General features: G+C 39.8%; 1 protein-coding gene across 3 annotated transcripts in view; it reads right to left on the bottom strand.

The window, feature by feature from the left end:
* Positions 1-18,145, bottom strand: part of LOC136261315 (uncharacterized) — a 70,794-nt gene that overhangs the window by 17,258 nt on the left and 35,391 nt on the right. For 2 of the 3 annotated variants that reach the window (XM_066055295.1, XM_066055296.1), the window contains exons 5-9: positions 16,722-17,048; positions 16,360-16,668; positions 15,986-16,309; positions 15,615-15,932; positions 12,953-13,039 (exon numbers count right to left, since the gene is read on the bottom strand). In XM_066055295.1, coding sequence (XP_065911367.1) covers positions 12,953-13,039; positions 15,615-15,932; positions 15,986-16,309; positions 16,360-16,668; positions 16,722-17,048 — 1,365 coding nt within the window. The remainder of the gene's footprint in view (positions 1-12,952; positions 13,040-15,614; positions 15,933-15,985; positions 16,310-16,359; positions 16,669-16,721; positions 17,049-18,145) is intronic. The other variant, XM_066055297.1, reaches the window with a different exon arrangement.

Below are 18,145 nucleotides of genomic sequence, written 5' to 3'. Positions count from 1 at the left end.
CCTGTACAGAATTCAGCTACAAACAAATCACCTGTAGAGAGTTCAGCTACAAACAAATCACTGGTAGAGAGTTCAGCTACAAACAAATCACCCTGTAGAGAGATCAGCTAGAAGAAGTTACCTTGTAGGGATTTCAGCTACAAACAAATCACCCTGTAGAGAGTTCAGCTACAAAGAAACCATTCTGTAAAGAGCTCAGCTGCAAACAAATCACTTGTACAGAATTCAGCTACAAACAAATCACCCTGTAGAGAGATCAGCTAGAAGAAATTACCTTGTAGATAGTTCAGCTACAAACAAATCACCCTGTAGAAAGATCAGTTAGAAGAAGTTACCTTTTAGAGAGTTTAGCTACAAAGAAACTATTCTGTAAAGAGCTCAGCTGCAAACAAATCACCTATACAGAATTCAGCTACAAACACATCACCCTGTAGAGAGATCAGCTAGAAGAAGTTACCTTGTAGATCGTTCAGCTAAAAACAATTCACCCTGTAGAGAGAGCAATTAGAAGAAGTCACCTTGTAGAGTGTTCAGTTACAAAGAAACCACCATGGAGATTTCTGTAATCAATATATGTGACCGGATTTGCGAAAATGGGTCTTCCACACACATCCAATTCCATAAACGTTGGAGACCATAACTCAGTGTTCAAGTAACATATTAACCTGAAAATTTCACCATGCATTCAGCTATAGTGGTGCTCACGACTTCCCAAATTTCAAGGTGATAGCTCTTTCCAATCTGAAGTTATCAATTGTCAAAGTTGGCAAATTGGATGTGTGTGGAAGACCCCTTTTCGCAAATCCGGTCACATATGTATTATACAGTATATATAATTTGTTCATTTACTGATAAAATATTTAAGGTATATCTACTTCATCTTTTCTTCTTCCTGTAGTAAAGAAAAAAACATAGGTTAAAAAAGTCCCAAAGCTGGCCATAGGCCGGCTTTGGGGTATACAAATACAAAAAGAAATGAAATCTAATCCAAAACAGCCAAGCTGTAAAAAAGTGTGCGGCCCTCAGAAAGGCTATGGTGAAAAAAGATGTGAAATCCAAGGTGGCGGCCAAGAAATGGCTGTGATGGTAGGTTAATGGTAAAAATTTTAATAACGACAATTCAGGTGAATTTTGTGCCGCTTCACAAAATTTACCTAAATTGTCATTATTAAAATTTTTACCATTAACCTACCATCACAGCCATTTCTTGGCCGCCACCTTGGATTTCACATCTTTTTTCACCATAGCCTTTCTGAGGGCCGCACACTTTTTTACAGCTTGGCTGTTTTGGATTAGATATTATTATCACATCAATCAATTGATGCATAGTAATTACGGCCTACTGTATGTACGCATTGAGCTGAGTCCTCAAAAATATTAACTCACTTGTAGTATTGACTTACCCGCTAATCATTCAAATGCCTGACACATTATTTATAGCCAAAGTTTTCACCATACATTATAGGATATAGCCTATTAACCTTTCCTGAACTGTTGGTGGAAGCACTTGTTTGCTCTAGACATCTTTGTTGTCATCACCAACCATCTTGGTTGGTTGAAATGTTGAGAAAATATCCTCTTTCATTTTTAGCTGTTTTCTCAGGGTTCAGCTCAACTTGTTCGCGGTCTGACCCACGCAGCTAGAACAAGCCAGCTACAAGGCTCTGGCAAGGGGGTGTCACGTCGGCTCACGCTGTATAGGTAGATCTGCGACCGCGGTCAAAGTCTTGACCAATTTTCACCTTGACCTTTGACTTGCAGCATTTAGCATCGTGACTTCAGCGTTTCTTGTTGAACTTTTTACCTCCACTTATTTCTCTATTTTCCTATACGCACCTGCACTTGTGATACTTTCTTAGTGTGTGCTACCAGCAGCTGGGAGAGAAAAAGCATTATAATTATGGCGAAATGCCTGTTGGACCAATAAAACATCTTCTTGGAGATTCTTACTTCTTGTGAGTTACGTATAATTCCATAAACTTGATAGTAGCTTTGTATAGTTTTTGATTGTGGGTTTCAAATCTTCTGTATCGTCTTGACCCTTGACCCACTGTAAGAGCTATTTTGTGGCCTTGGTCGTTGACTTTGAGTTTGACCGCGGTCGCAGATCAACCTACAGCAAGAGCCTGAGTGACACCCCCTTGCTCTGGCCTTCATGCACAAGCATAGTATATAATCCCAGGAAGCTACTATGGCATGGGAGATTCCTGTCTAAAAATACGACGGTAGTTATATAACCGTTTACAATGACTTAACTATCGGGAAATTTGCTGGGAGAATAGTGTGATGCATTCAGTGCCGTCAGGTTTCATGTCCATTCTGAGGCATACATTCAGCAACAACTTAGTCTCGCGGCGCCCGACCCTAAAAAGAGGGTCTGGTGAAACTGTGTACAAAACGTTTGAGCTCTGGAATGTTTATTGGATGAAGTTTACCTGTTACGTAAGTGCACTGTTTACGTCACAACATCCATTCAACCAGATTCGCTTACAGCATCACCAAACTAATAGCGCTACTTTATTTATTCAACAATGAACCCAACAGAATTGTATGGCTGTTTTCTCAATGAGCTTAAGCGGCAGAGTCACCGGATGTAATTAACCGTAAGCCGCGAATCTTTTGAAATGTATGCATTACATAATCAATTTGAAATGGAGCAATCTGATTGGAGCCTCCAACATTCCGGCAGCGCCAAACTTTTTGTAAACAGTTTCACCAGACCCTCTTTTTAGGGTCGGGTGCTGCGAGACTAGCAACAACTCGCAGCTGATTCGGCTCCACTTGCCACGCACAGATTTCGACTACACTAGTTATAACACCAACCCACTGCTTCAGCAAGAACAGTTAAGACTGTAGCCTCGACTTTGCCGGTTCTTATCTTACGTGAAACATCACGTGAGATATCACGTGAGTCCTTGTGGGAATTTGAACATTATTTTCAGTTTGAATGAATTTTCTCTGAGCAAGTCACTTTTAGTAGTGCTTCTAAACACTGAACTTGGAAGCTTTTGCTACTAATTTAGCTAGCTAATCTGTTGCTGAAGCTGTTATTATGCATGCATGCATGCAGTGTCTCCTATAGCACTAAGCGACCGCAGGAGTTATACCAACAGTGTGACCTTCACACTTCTGGATTTACAGTGTATGTAATATAATACCTAGCTGTATGTTCTCTAGTCAACAAAAAGTAGTGATATCCTATGACAAAAACAGCCCAGCTGTAAAAAAAGGCGAGGCCAAGAATGCACAAGTACATGTTTATGGAGTAACCAAAAGACATGATATCAAAATCTGGCCAAGAAAGCATTCGCAGTATAGGCACTTTTGTGCATTCATTTTCTATATGCTTCACATTATCACATCCAGCTAGCTGTACATGTGTGCTTGCACTATAAACAATACTAGATACTGAGATGATAAAAGATATTACACTGCATTGTTACCAAAATTAATTTAACTAAAAATTTACAATTGGTTTCTACTTGGCCATCTTTTTGCACTGTACATTAAAATGAAAAGATGGCCAAGTAGAAACCAATTGTAAATTTTTAGTTAAATTAATTTTGGTAACAATGCAGTGTAATATCTTTTATCATCTCAGTATCTAGTATTGTTTATAGTGCAAGCACACATGTACAGCTAGCTGGATGTGATAATGTGAAGCATATAGAAAATGAATGCACAAAAGTGCCTATACTGCGAATGCTTTCTTGGCCAGATTTTGATATCATGTCTTTTGGTTACTCCATAAACATGTACTTGTGCATTCTTGGCCTCGCCTTTTTTTACAGCTGGGCTGTTTTGGCACAGGATATTTTTTACTGCTCGACATTGCTTCAGCTGGACACCCGCATTTTGGCATACTGCAGTATGTACAATGCATTCTTTCATGGACTTACCAGTTGGGAAAGTCCCTACTTTGGCATTGAACAAAATAATTGTTATAGCTAATGCACCAAAGTAGGGACTTTCCCACTGAGCTATGCTGTAATATCATCATTCATCTCTTGTTTCACTACATTTTATTGCATAGATCCCTACTTCCTTTTTAAATTGACAATTTTTGAAGTACTAGTTTGTGTAGTTTTTTCTTGTAGCACAGCTAGCTTCAGTGTAACTTTGTGACTGCTCTATTAGAATATCATACGTGACCATTAGAGCAACTGTTGTATTAGAGTATCTCGAGCCAGCCAAGGGGTGTGTAGCTAGCGAGACTAATAAGGGGTGAGGTCATCTTGTTTATTGTTGAGTAAATAGCTAGATTGTTAAGAGGCGTGGTCTCCATACTCTATCACAGCTAGGTCTTTATTTGATGGGTGTGGTCGCAAACGGGATTCCAATCGTGAAGTTGCAGATATCTAGCTAGTAAACCTCTTATAGTAGCGCTGGCACTGAAATGCTTCTGAAATCCAGCTCTGAAATAGTCCTATATGCTGCTGAAAAAAGTGTTGATACAGAAATTTAACACCTCAATATGGTTTCATTGGAAAAGAAGAAGACAAGCAACCTGATTGAAGATAAAAGAAACGACAAGGCGCAGAGGGCCTACACTCGTCAGAATCCAAAAAGGTACATCCACTGGTGAGTTTGCTATTGTGGTATAAAATGGTGGCTGTGCACTGCTTTGCTTGGCCTCTAGGCTTGTGACCGTGGTCAGTGAGTGAGCGAGGAAGATGAAATTTCAGGTTGTGGCGATTTTTAAAAAAATTCTATAACCAGTCACCGGTAAGTGCTTTTGTTTTTAATGCTGTATTTCATGAAACGTAGATGGACTAATACTATTGCGCAAAGGTGATTATTGTTGCATAAGATGACTCTAGGATGATTTTTAAAGGTGGCATTTTAGGCGGCACGCATCACTGTAGGAGCAATCCCTACTTAAACAGTACTACCGTATTGTTTGATACTTTAAACATGCTCACTATCAGCACACTCATCAACTGCAAAAGACATGGTCCAAAATTACAAACAATATCAGATAGATTTTTTACATTACAATAAGGTAGAACTGTAAACGCGCTGCCAGCAAATAGCATTTTCATGCAATAAGACAACAGCAAAGAACATGAAAGCTATTTCTATACTCATGCATTTACTTTCTATAGTAAGCACATATTAAGGTCTAGCTGCCAACCCCAAAAAAACAAGCATGTAACTTTATCGGCTTGAAACTATCAGTTAGTTAGTTAGTAAGCAGAAACTGAACTGAAACATTGTGTTGTGCTGTGGAGTATACATTGGTGCTGAAACCCAGGAAAAGATGGCAGTGAGTAGTATTTGTCTTCCTGAGCCTCTGCAACACAATGATGCCAGATCGTGGTTTAAAAGATTTGAACTTTGTGCAGCTGCAAATGAGTGGGATGCCGTGAAACAACCACTATGTCTCCCAACACTTCTCCAAGGTTGAACGTGGGCGATCTCTGAGTCACTCAGCAATGTCGATAAAGAAACTTATGCCAAGTTGAAGAAGGCTACATTTGACAGGTTAGACCCCAACACGGACGAGCACGACCTAGCTGCCTGAGATCAGTTATCTCAGAGATGTCTTCGCGAAGGAGTGGAGAGCATTGATGAGTTGGCCAGAGACCTGGAAAAGTTACTCGACGCACCCTTCCCAGGACTTCCATCTGACACTCATGAAGCTGATCTACATTTTCATCTTATCAACTCGCAGCCTGATAATGTGGCATTTCAATTGAAACTCCAGTTCAGGCCAACTACTCCACAACCATTGCTAAGGCTCGACAGCTCCAACTCATATACAGCCGGAACAGCAGCAGTGCCTATCCCCTGAGCTCTGAGGAAAGAGACCGCTTAGACAGAGTGGAGCAATCACTACTGCAGATGACAGAACAACTAGCAGCCCTTAGCAACCACTTTACAAAATCTGTTCAATCACCCAAACAATGTTTCAATTGTGGCCGAACTAGACACTTGGCTAGGAACTGCTATTCAAGGACAGCTCAGTGTTTCAACTGTAAAATGACGGCACGTGGCCAGGGACTGCTGTAAACAGGGAAACGGACAAGAGGGTGTCTAGATTCCTCGAGCAGGGGGTACCCCCCGGAGGCTGGTGAGCGCTCGCACAACTATGCATGCACCACACACATGCACACATTGTCCCCACTAACATACACTACCCATACACGAACAGGGTAGCACACACACACACATGAATCACTGAACAATTGTACAACCCTGATACTGCTAGACTCAGGGGCATCGTGTTCAGTTATTTCAAGACCGCATGCTCACCACACACATATCAAACCCACACACAGAGTCAGATTAGTTATCACAGATGGGAGAGATATCACTCTTTGTGGAGTAGATACAGTGACAATTGGCCTGGGGAAGTTTTCTGCAGAGCACAAATTTGTATCTGTTGATCATCTATCCACACCAGTGCATGATCCTTGGCTGTGACGTTTTGATGAGACATGGCTATGTGCTTGACTTTAAACAGTGCGTTTTCTATTGTGGTTAAACTCCTGAAGAGGTCCTACAGTTGCAACCAGCACAAACAATCTCCTGACTCCTACACATGATTACCATTGATGATGAATGCCCCCAGGCAATCTCCACACCATGCAAACACACATTCATACCCACACTAGACATGCCCACTGACATCTACCCTGCTCTTACACCCACACTGGAAGAACTCAAACTTGAATTAGGTCACACAAACACTAGACAGCACACCATCAACACTGGCAAAGTACCACCTATCAAAGTTCCACCTTGCCCAATCCCATCCCACTACACTGAGTGAGTTCACCAGCAGATTCAAGAGATGGCTAAAGAAGACATTATACAACCTAGCACTAGCCCACGGTGTGTCCCTGCTGTATATGTGCCTAAACCCTCTGGAGAAATAACGGACTACGTCCAGTTAAACAGCATCATGAAGAAAGACTCGTACCCCGTGCTGAAGGTCCCAACAGAAACTGGCTGGCAAAAAAGTTTTTTCCAAGTTAGACCTTTGCAGTGCCTATTGGCAGTTTTCTATGGACCCACAGTCAATAGAGAAGACTGCATTTTGTCCTGGGCTAGGTTACGATCTCTGGGAGTTTACTAGGATGCCCTATGGCCTGACGGGTGCTACTCAGATTTGCCAGAGAGGCCTTGACAATATCCTGCAAGGCTGCGAGGACTGCGTTGACAATTACGTGGATAATTACATTATATTTTCTAATGACACAACCACACACATCCAAGACCTCAAGAGAGTCCTCAGCCAACTGTCTGCCGCTGGCTTTAGTCTTTGTGGCTCAAAGTATTTTTTTGGGAAGAACAGCACTACCCATCTTGGCTTTGAGTGTTCAGGCGATGGAGTAGCCGCCTCACCAGAGAAGACCCCATGCCAAAGACCACCAAGGATCTCTGCTCTTTTCTCAGTTTGGTAAACTTCTACCACCGTTTTGTACCCAATTTTCCTGACACTGCTAGTCCCCTAACTGAACTCACCAGCAAAACGCCCAGTTTCCAATAGGAGAGCATATATCAACATGCCTTTGACACACTAAAACATGCACTAATTAGCCTACCTATACTTGATTACCCCAAACAACACAACACCTTTGTGCTCACCACTGATGCATCACATACCGGCCTAGGTACAGTCCTGTCTTCAGCCAGAGGCACAGTCATTGAGTATGCTCGCCGAACCCTGACCAAACAGAGAGTAATTACTATACCACTGAGAAGGAGTGTTGGAAATTGTCTGGGAAACTCAAAAGTTAAAACAGTATCTTGTTGGTGCTCATTTTGTCATTGAAATGGACCACAAGCCCTTAGAGTGGCTTTAGTCAAAACGATCTAGCCATGCATGCTCACAGAAATTGGAGCGATGGACCCTGCAGCTGCATGCATATGACCTTTTCATTGTCTACTGTCAGGGATCACAGAACCAACATGCGGGTGCACTCTCTTGTAGACCTGTCATGATGGTAGCTATTAGTAGTGACCTAGACCACACAGTGATTGTAGCAGCCCAGAGATCAGACCTAGTACTTCAGACAGTCATTCAGCAGATGCCATCTAAAGAGAAACCATTTCCTTCACTGGCAACTGGAAGAAGTTTCTCCTGAAGAGATACAATCAAATCTGGTCCCAGCTGATTCTAAACCAGTCTATATTGCACTGCAAAGTGAAGACTCCAACAATGCAAGGAGAGAAAGTACTCCTAGTGGCACCAACATCTCTGCAGAAATAACTTCTAAAGAATGTCCATGACGATGCTGGCCACCAAGGTACTGATAGGACCATGGCACGACTGTCAGAAGCAGTTTACTGGGTGGTAATGGGTAAAGATGTCAGTAATCACTGCATTCACTATGTTGCATGTCAACGTGCTAAGGCAGCAGCCACACATCCAGTTCCACTTTAGCCAGTAGTAGCTAGCAGGCCATGGGAACTAGTGGCAGTTGATATCCTCAAAGTCCCAATGTCACGCCGGGGAAATCAGTATATGCTTGTGGTGCAAGACTACTTTTCAAAGTGGCCATTTGCTGTGTCCTTGTCTGATCAAACAGCAAACAAGATAGTTCAAGCTCTTATTAAGGACCAGGTATTCACATTGGTTGGCCCTCCCCAGAGGCTACACTCTGACCAAGGCAGAAACTTTGAGAGCCAGATATTCAGTGAACTGTGCAAGGCCTTTGGAGTGACTAAGTCCCGAAAAACACCTTATCACCCCATGGGTAATGGACTTGTAGAGTGGATGAACTGATCCATATTAAATCTGCTTCATGGTTTAGTAGAGAAAGAGGGGGACTGGGAAGAACACCTATAGCTACTCTTATATCTGTATAGAACAACAAAACATACACACACTGGCCTCTCACCGTATGAAGTTTTGTTTGGGTCAAACCCACCACCATGTAGCCTTCTGTTCATTTCTACATCTGGTTAACGTGGGCCAATTGAGATTGGATAACATTTCAGTTATGCTAGCATACCGGGACTAATTGTGGAAAGCTCCTCAAATTGAGAGAATTAGTTGAATCCAATCTGAGGAAACAGCAAACAGACAGCAACTAAACTACGGTGGTAGTGAACATCTAAAATTGCAGGTTGGCCAAGAAGTTGTTCTGGACTATCCCATCAAAGGAAAACTAGACCCATATTGGACTGGATTCTGGACAGTAAGGAGAGTTGAAGGGACCGCCGAATGTAAGAATACAGTGGAACGCACCTTTCATGTCAATAGGCTGAAATCACTTTTGAGACCTGACTTAAGAAGCGAGCACTTTGAACCTGAGCCCACCATTATTTGAGTATTATTGTGATGATCATCCAGCTCCTGCCTCTCAAGGTGAACCCACAGCAGTTCCTCAGTCTGAGCAACCTCTTACTACTAGAAGCAGATGAATTGTTAGACCTGTTGATTACTATATGGATATTGACAAGAGTACACGTATTCATTTTCATACACCACATTGTAATAATTTGTAAATGTTGGTTTTAAGGGGGGAAGTATTACTTACACATATTGTTATTGTATTCTAATAATTACTTCCCCAATCATGTGATGTAAAGAGTGTGACCTTGTGATATCTGCGTGATAATTATTAAGAGTTGTTGGTTGTGCTGCGGAGTTTACAAATGCACCACCATGTTACAATAATAGATATTCAAAGCTGACCTCTCATTGGCACTTATCGACAAGACAACGTTTATCACTTTTATGATTGCTATTATTATTAAGAACTAGCATACTTGATCTAGACAATACTTCCCTAAATTCCTGACTCTCTCCTCAAACATGAAATCACACCAGTCAATAAAATAAAATAATGTGACCAGATTTTACATAACAGATCCAAATTGCACATCATACAAAATCAAACTAACAAGACCAGTGGATAGCTAAACTATAATACTATTGGTTTTGACTAGTGCTTGGAAACATACCAGTAATACCGTTTATCATAATAAATTTACATAACTGGTTATCATGCCATGACAGTTTTGATAATCAGTATATCAAAATACCGGTAAAGGATTGTTTTAACCCAGCCTTTGGTGTTTACTTACTCAATTTGTTGATGGTTTAGCAAGCCACACTCTAAACAAACACTGAGGTTGCCACATTACAAGCACCGGGTAGTTGGAAAAGGCAGATACGGTTGGACGCGGATGCGGACACGGACATTTTCAAAAAGCATTTTTAAATTTATATAACAGATTATTTTTCATACCTAACGCTGTTTTTATAGCAATCTTCGCTTCCAGACCCAGGCATCGATCTTGTCATAGCACTTATCCATATATAAGCGCATGTGCAAAGGATAGACTAGCACTCTAATGACCATATAGTGTTGTATACATGCTTTAGAAATCTAATTCAGAGTCACAGAGATTAATCTAGCATGTCCCAACCTAATCTCGTAGGCCAGGTCATTGAAACCCTCAACACTCAGTATAAGCGCCTGCGCCTTATACTAAAAGGCGTGAGATTGTGGATTTGGCCTGCTAAGCTAAGTTGCATGGGGCATACAAGCTAATCTCTACAACTATATAACTCTGTATTAGACTTTAGAGCATGTGTACAACACTATATGGTCTTTGGCATGCTGTGGAGTGCTGGTCTAGTCCTTCGCAAGTGCGCTTATAAATGGATAAGTGCTATGATAAGATCAACGCCTGGGTCTGGAAGTGAAGACTGCTGTAAAAACAGCATTAGGTATGAAAAACAACTGTTATATCAATGTAAAAGTGTTTTTTAAAAATGTCCGTGTCCATGTCTGACCGTATCCGCCTTTTCCAACTACTCACAAGCACCTGCCTACTTGTACTAAACTACATTCTTTGATTTTTGGGATGCATACCAGATAATATTTAGACATCAAGAATCAATGAGTTCTAAAATCCTCAGGCCTTAGTGCCCTCGCTGCACTCAGGTGCTACAGCCCAGGGCCTTCGAGTTTTCTAAATCCTGTAGAACCCTGGTTCTTGATGTCTAACTTAATTAGACTACAACTTATTATTGCACCTTGAGTTGACAGCTGCTTGTAAACTAGAAAATGTCTCATTATTCATTCATAGCCCTCAACACCTCCCTCTAAATCAGATGTAGTGTTGCTTAGTACAAACAAGCCCATTACACCTCCCTTTAATTCAGTACAGTTGTCACTATCCATTTCAATGCGCCAATGTTACAAGCATGTAATTGCTGTGCTCCGTATCGCCTTAGAGCATGGTCTCTATTGGACATAAGTGTGGCACTACTGGATTTAGAGACCACATTTTCAGCCAATCAAATTTCAGTATCAAACTTGTTCTACGGTATTTATTGGACATGAGCGGGATTTAGAGACCACGTTTTCAGCTAATCAATTTCAGTATCAAAAGGTACAATAACGAGTTGTCTAATAAGTTAGACGTCAAGAACCAATGGGTTCTATGGGATTTAGAAACCTTAGTAGCACTCTCACTGTGCTCAGGCACTACAGCTCAGGGCCTTCTAGTTTTTAAAATCCTGTAGAACCCTGGCTCTTGACATATAACTATTATTTAGGCCCAAGAAATGATGCAATAATCACTGTAACAAGCTAACTATGTATATACCAACATACCATAATAATTTCCTGTTACTAATACCGTCAAGAGTATATAATGGGGAGGGAGAGTGTCGAACTGCGCTATAGGCTATGAAAAATGAGCCCGTAAAGTAACTCGCATACCTTCGTTTCTTCTCACAAACCTGACTGCTGTTGATTACTCAGATTTAACACCTTAAATGTTTTAATGGGTGGTCCGTGTGGAATCGCAATGGCTGAAATTCCATCTAGATGTGTCACTTTAACTAGTAGAACTGTTGAGGAGAGGCATGGGATGGCAACCATGATGAAATCTCTACCATGATAAAATATCGAAATCTCGAACTCGCTCAACCATGATGAAACCTCGATGTTTGTTTTCCAGTGCTTGTGTCTTTCTCTTTGTACGGCAAGTTCCTCTGCGTAGTGTGCCATACTTTATTCGAGTACACCGTTCTTTCATTCAGTAGTCACATGTACAAAGTGCGCCCACTGCACTTATAATTAGTCACCAATCAACACAAATTACTGAGTCATTTCAACAATGCCATAGGACTTTACGGGCTCATTTTTCATATCATATAGCGTAGTTCAACACTCTCCCTCCCCATTATATACTCTTGATACCATGTATTCAATTTTCAATACTGCCGAGCGCTAGTTTTGACCCTCAGCATTACTCAAACTACTTGGCTTGTTTTAAGATACATCTTTTTCTAGGTAGTGTGGCGAGCTTGAATGGTAGTTTTTTTGGCAAGAATCTGTGGTGTACTGGTGGATGGCCTGAAGTGGTTAGCCAGATGTTCTCGGTGTTGATTTTGCTGCATATCACTGATATCAGCCACTAAGAAAAGCCAGCACAGCCCTGTAATCTTATGTCTGGACCTCAATCGTGGTCTGCCTCCATTTTGAAGTCTATTGCTTGTTCACCCTACCACTCTGCACTCTCTGAGCACTCGTGGTACTACTTCCCTTGTCCAACTGCTTAGATTTTTTATCTTATTAGGCAGGAAATTCTACAAGCAGCTATAGTACTGGAAGTGGTCTGAAAGGTAATAGATTGATGCATCTCTTGTGCAAATTTCATAGACATGTTTACCATCCTTGGCAAGTTATACTGACTTGAATTCTTTACAACAGTTAATCTCGAAACTTCTAATGTGTAATTTGGATTATTTTTCCAAAATTCAGCAACAAATAATGGATGATATGATGATAACATAACAACCTAATTTTGTACTTTAAGCAGAGTCATTCTTTCTACTAGAGAGGAACATAATAATATTATGCATAGCCCAGATACTAAACTATACAAACATTCATAAGAATAGTTACACATATAATGATGATAAATATGAACAAGGACACAGTCAATTATTAGCAGCAACATATGTTTAATGGCTTACCTACTGTTGGTGTAACAAGACTTGTAAAGGTCATTATAGTATTCACATCATCACTTGATATGGTTACAGAACTTGCAAATGTGTTTTCTGTAACACAGTGAAACAACTTATTACTTGCATGTGCACATGCAGAAGACTTATGTTGCAGAACATTTTGCTATGGTTATGAGAAGCCACACTTTAAGGCTATACGTATATTACCCTTGGCTGTACAGTAAAAGTAACTGGCAACTAAGAGTTGATATTTGGTGTGTTCACCAAGAATGAATGTTAGTATAATTAATCTGCAAGGAAGTTAGGTTATTTGTCACTTTGGCAAATGAAAATCATATTAGTTTTGAAGTTTAGTGTTATGTTAATAGAATATGAGAGGCCAAGAAATGGATAGAAAATTATAATTTTCAATAAAAATGACTCACTAATCAGGGTGTTGTGACAGAATTGTCCAAGTTCTTGGCACTGATTCAACTCATATTGGGTGATTGAATTAGTATGGATACAAGAATTATTAGTCTTTAATATTGAGTTGAAAGCTAGTTTAAAATTAACTGAACAACAGTGAGGATCGCAAAACCATTAGCACATGTAAACAGCTCACAGTATATGTGACTCGCTGAAACAAAACCTGACTAGTTTATAATTTTTTCATTTTCATGATTTCTTATCTAGAGGGAAAACCAATGGGCTGTTAAAGTTTCAGCTTTATCTGGTTAGTACTTTTGGACTTATAGTGATAGACAACAAGAAGAGCGAAACAATTGATTAGCATGTTCTATATGGAAATAAATTACAGGCGCTTATTTGATTAATCATAAGTGACGAGTGCAACAGACTATAGAGTTGGGACTTGTGTCATTGTGTTCACCATGAACTGGGGCATTCATCAAGGTAGAGTGTTGGTCTATAACCACCTATGCTATCAAGCAAGAAGGCTGTGCATACTTAGAAATGTTGAAATAAAATTATGTTTCGTCATAACATAAATGAATATATACACATAACCCATGTTTGCTTTCTGGTACAAACACGAAACAAGATCTTCTTACTCTTCATGAAGAGGTGAATGCAGTGGTGGTGTATTAGATATTTCAATTGGAGTCTTCTTTCATTGTTTATTGAAGTAATTAAAACATTCATAAAATTGATTTTTCTAACACAAGTTTCTTTACCCAATGTATTTATTTATCTCAAATACATAATTATGCAAGTTAGTCGGGTTTTGCTCAGCAGGTCACATATGTGACCTGCTGAGTGAAAACCTGACGTACTTGCATTTTCCTCTAATTATGTTTTATGACATTATTGTTGTCCAGAGGAAAAAAACCAATGGACTATTAAACTTTCAGCCATTTCTGGTAAGTAGTTTTGGAGTTCTAGTGATAGACAACCAGAAGAGCAAAACAATCGATTTGTACAGTGCTTATACGGAAAAATTTTACAGGCGCTCGTTTAATCGATCACAGCTCTCAAGTGCAATGGGCTACAGAGTGGGGACTTGTGCCACTCTATTCATCATGAATTGGGGCATTCATCAAGGTAAAGTTTTTGACTTAAATACACCCATGCTATCAAGCAAGAAGACTAAGCTTAAAAACAGTGACGATTACATTTTACCGCAACATAAACAAACACACGTAACTCACATTTGCTCCATGGTACAGGAACGAAACAAAGATATTCCTACTTTTCATGAAGAGGAGAATCCACTGGTACAGTCTGTATATTAGATTATTTGATTTGAGGTTTCCTTCACTCAGTGATTAAAACGTTGCTTAAATTATTTATGTAGCATGTGTTTTTACCCAATGTATTTCAAATGGTATTTATCTCTAAAACAGAATTATGCAAACAAGTCAGGTTTTTGCTCAGTGGGTCACATATGTGACCAAATTTGACAAAACAAGGCTTCCACACACGTCCAATTTTCTGACTTTAACCAGCTGTAATTTGACTACTCAGCAAGCTATTGGCTAAAATTTTCACAAAGTCCTTCCATAGCATAGTACAATACCAGGTCAAAATTTGAAACTAATAGCATACTCCTACATTGAGTTATAGTACTTCAAAGTCATAAGAGTGGATGTGTATGGAATAGAGATGGGACGACATATCGATATATCGTTGTATTGCAATACGTGAGAGGTCAATACAAGAATCAATATAAACTTCAATATATTGATACATCATGTATCGCAATACATTGTTATACATAGTTGTGTTTAGCATGACTTTTGATAGTCTTGTGTGGCCAGACTGCTTTTTTTCCTTTTAAGAGTGGTAGTTGGTACACTCAAAAAGGAACAAAATGTGTCATGCGAGACTAAACATTTGATATGTAGATGAAAGTTTACAACCAAATTATCAAGTTAATATTACCTCAAAGCAGCATTGTGTGTCTGTACTTTGAAATGCATGTAATATTGCAATATATTGTTGTATTGTGATATTTTTGTGGCAATACATCGATACTTTTAAATCCTGTATCGTCCCATCTGTAGTGTGGAAGCCTTGTTTTGTCAGATTCGGTCACATATACTGTTTGTGCTTGTTAATTTGCAGCATGTCCTTTATACTTACTTGGTGCCCACAACTTACTACATATAACAAAACCATTGATGGTAAACGTAAAGAACATATACATAATCAACATGAAACAACTAACCCATCACATCCAGTGTAACACTATCATTAGCCATTACTGGTGGACTAGTGTTGATTACCACCTCACACTGGTACTCTCTACCATCATCAGTTGTGTTCAATTGTGAGATGATGTAAGTGTCTGTGTACACTACTGAGTTGTCTGTTGTGGAGCTAACACTGACTCCCTCTGTCCTCTCAAGTTGTGTACCATTACTACTCCATATAATATCCACTCTACTGGTGATACCTCTCACAGTAGTCACACTACACTCCAGCGTTAGTGACTGACCAACTGTTTGAGTGTTGGGGGCAGTGACAGTAACATTAGGAAAGGGTACTGCAACAAGTGTAAACAAGAACATGTATACTATTACAATATGCATGACTTACCAGTAAGTGCTTCTAGCATAACCAACTCTGATTCACCTGCATTTAGTATTGACACATTACACAAGTATGCCCCTTCATCTCCCTCCATTAGATAGGTAAACTGTAAACTGCTAATGTAATTGCTACCATTTAAAGTTGTTGGGTTGATGGTGACTCTACTATCATCTGTAGCAGTGTCTCCTCTAGGTCCCATCCAACTGATCATTACTGAACTGGACTCCACTCCACTAACTGTACTCACCACACAATTTAAGTATAGTGCATCACCCACTATTGCGGATTGCATGGTACCATTTGGTAAAATGGTAATGTTAAAAGGTGGGACTAAGAAGAGAAAAACAATTATGATTTAAATAAATTATGTGAATACTAACCCATCAAATCCAGTATAACACGATTATAAGTCAATACTGCTGGATGAGAATTAATCATCACCTCACAATGGTACTCTCTATGATTATCAGTTGTGTTCAATTGTGGGATAGTATATGTGCTTGTATATACTGCTGAGTTGCCGATTGGAGAGACAGCTCTCATTTCATCAAGTTCTCTACCACCAGTACTCCATATAATATCCACTCTACTGGTGATACCTCTCACAGTAGTCACATTACACTCCAGTGTTAGTGACTGACCAACTGACTGAGTATTGGGAGCAGTGACAGTCACATTGGGAATGGGTACTGTATTGAACGTAAACAAGAACATTTAAACTGTCAAAAGCTGTGCAACTCACCAGTAAGTGTCGCCAACACAATCAACTCTGATTCACTTGAAGTTAGTATTGACACACTACATGTATATGTTCCATTATCTCCCTCCATCAGGTAGGTAAACTGGATACTACTAATGTAACTGTTACCACTAAAAGTGGTTGAGCTGATAGTCACTCTACTATTATTTGTAATAGCGTCTTCTCCAGGTCTCATCCAATTAAATACAACCAAGGTCTCATCCAACATAACTGTGGTATTTGCAATACACTGGATTGTTAGGGGATCACCCACCATAGCTCCCTGTATAGGACCAGATGGTGATATGCTGACTGCAGGAGGAATAGGATCTAAGAAGTAATTTAAATTGCATAGTTAACTTTTTTTTTCAAAAGACACATGTTAAGCTGCAGCATGTATGCACTATGAGTGTATGTAGAAGAGAAAGTATGCAGTGCCTACTAAATGTACATGCTGTATGTTTTGGCAGTGATTTTGATTAGGAAGAGCGCTAGCAGTTACAAAATGCATTTAAGCTACATCAGGATATCTCAGACTTACATAAAAACAAGTTGATGGCTACTTTTAAATACCAAGTGTTTATCCCATTATAAGAACTGAATTAATAAAGATACAGTACGATAGTACTGTATAGTAGGGACCACAAAGGAGTAGGCATAGCCCACGAAATAACATCAGCCAAAAACCAGCCTCAATTTTCCCTGACAACGATGAGGCAATTAAAACTAAGCCCAAACAAGCTTTCAGATTGACCCGAAACGCTTTCAACAAGTTGCTACGGAATTTTAAAATAATTTATTCAACGGAATTTTCTGACTGAGTAACTGATTGATGCCTTCAGACAAGCGTAACGCGATAACGGCTAAGGTTATGTGCTTGATTTTTTCACTGTTCAATGTCACTTTGGCCCGAGAGGTGCCTTTTGGCATACTGCAGTACATACAATGCATTCTTCATGGACTTACCAGTGTCCTCCTGTGTCCCATTCATCTTTGATGACAGCGAAAAGTGTTGAATTGGCAGTAGCATGTGATGGCTTCCCTTCGTAACGGAAAATTGTCCATATTTTTCATAGTGGCTGTTTTGATTGCAGAGGTGCTTTTTGAATAGTTCTTGATTTGTACTGCTGTGTAACAGGTTGAACATAGCCAACAATGAATCGTAATGGATGCTTCACTTTTTAGACGATAATTGATATAATTGGGGTACGCGGCACCATTTCTTTCTTTCAGTATGCTTGGATTGTAGAGGTGCTTTTCGAACAGTTCTTGATTCAAAGTGCTGTGTAAAGGGTTGAACATAGCTGACAACGAAGCGTAATGGATACTTCACTTTTCAGACTATAATTGATATTGCTGGGGTGCGCGGTGCCATTTCAGATGCGATGCCATTTCAGATGTACGGTGCCATTTCAGATGTGCCATTC

Source organism: Dysidea avara, chromosome 7 (assembly GCF_963678975.1).
Source record: "Dysidea avara chromosome 7, odDysAvar1.4, whole genome shotgun sequence".
NCBI lineage: Eukaryota > Metazoa > Porifera > Demospongiae > Dictyoceratida > Dysideidae > Dysidea > Dysidea avara.
This window is presented reverse-complemented; position numbering and strand designations above follow the sequence as displayed.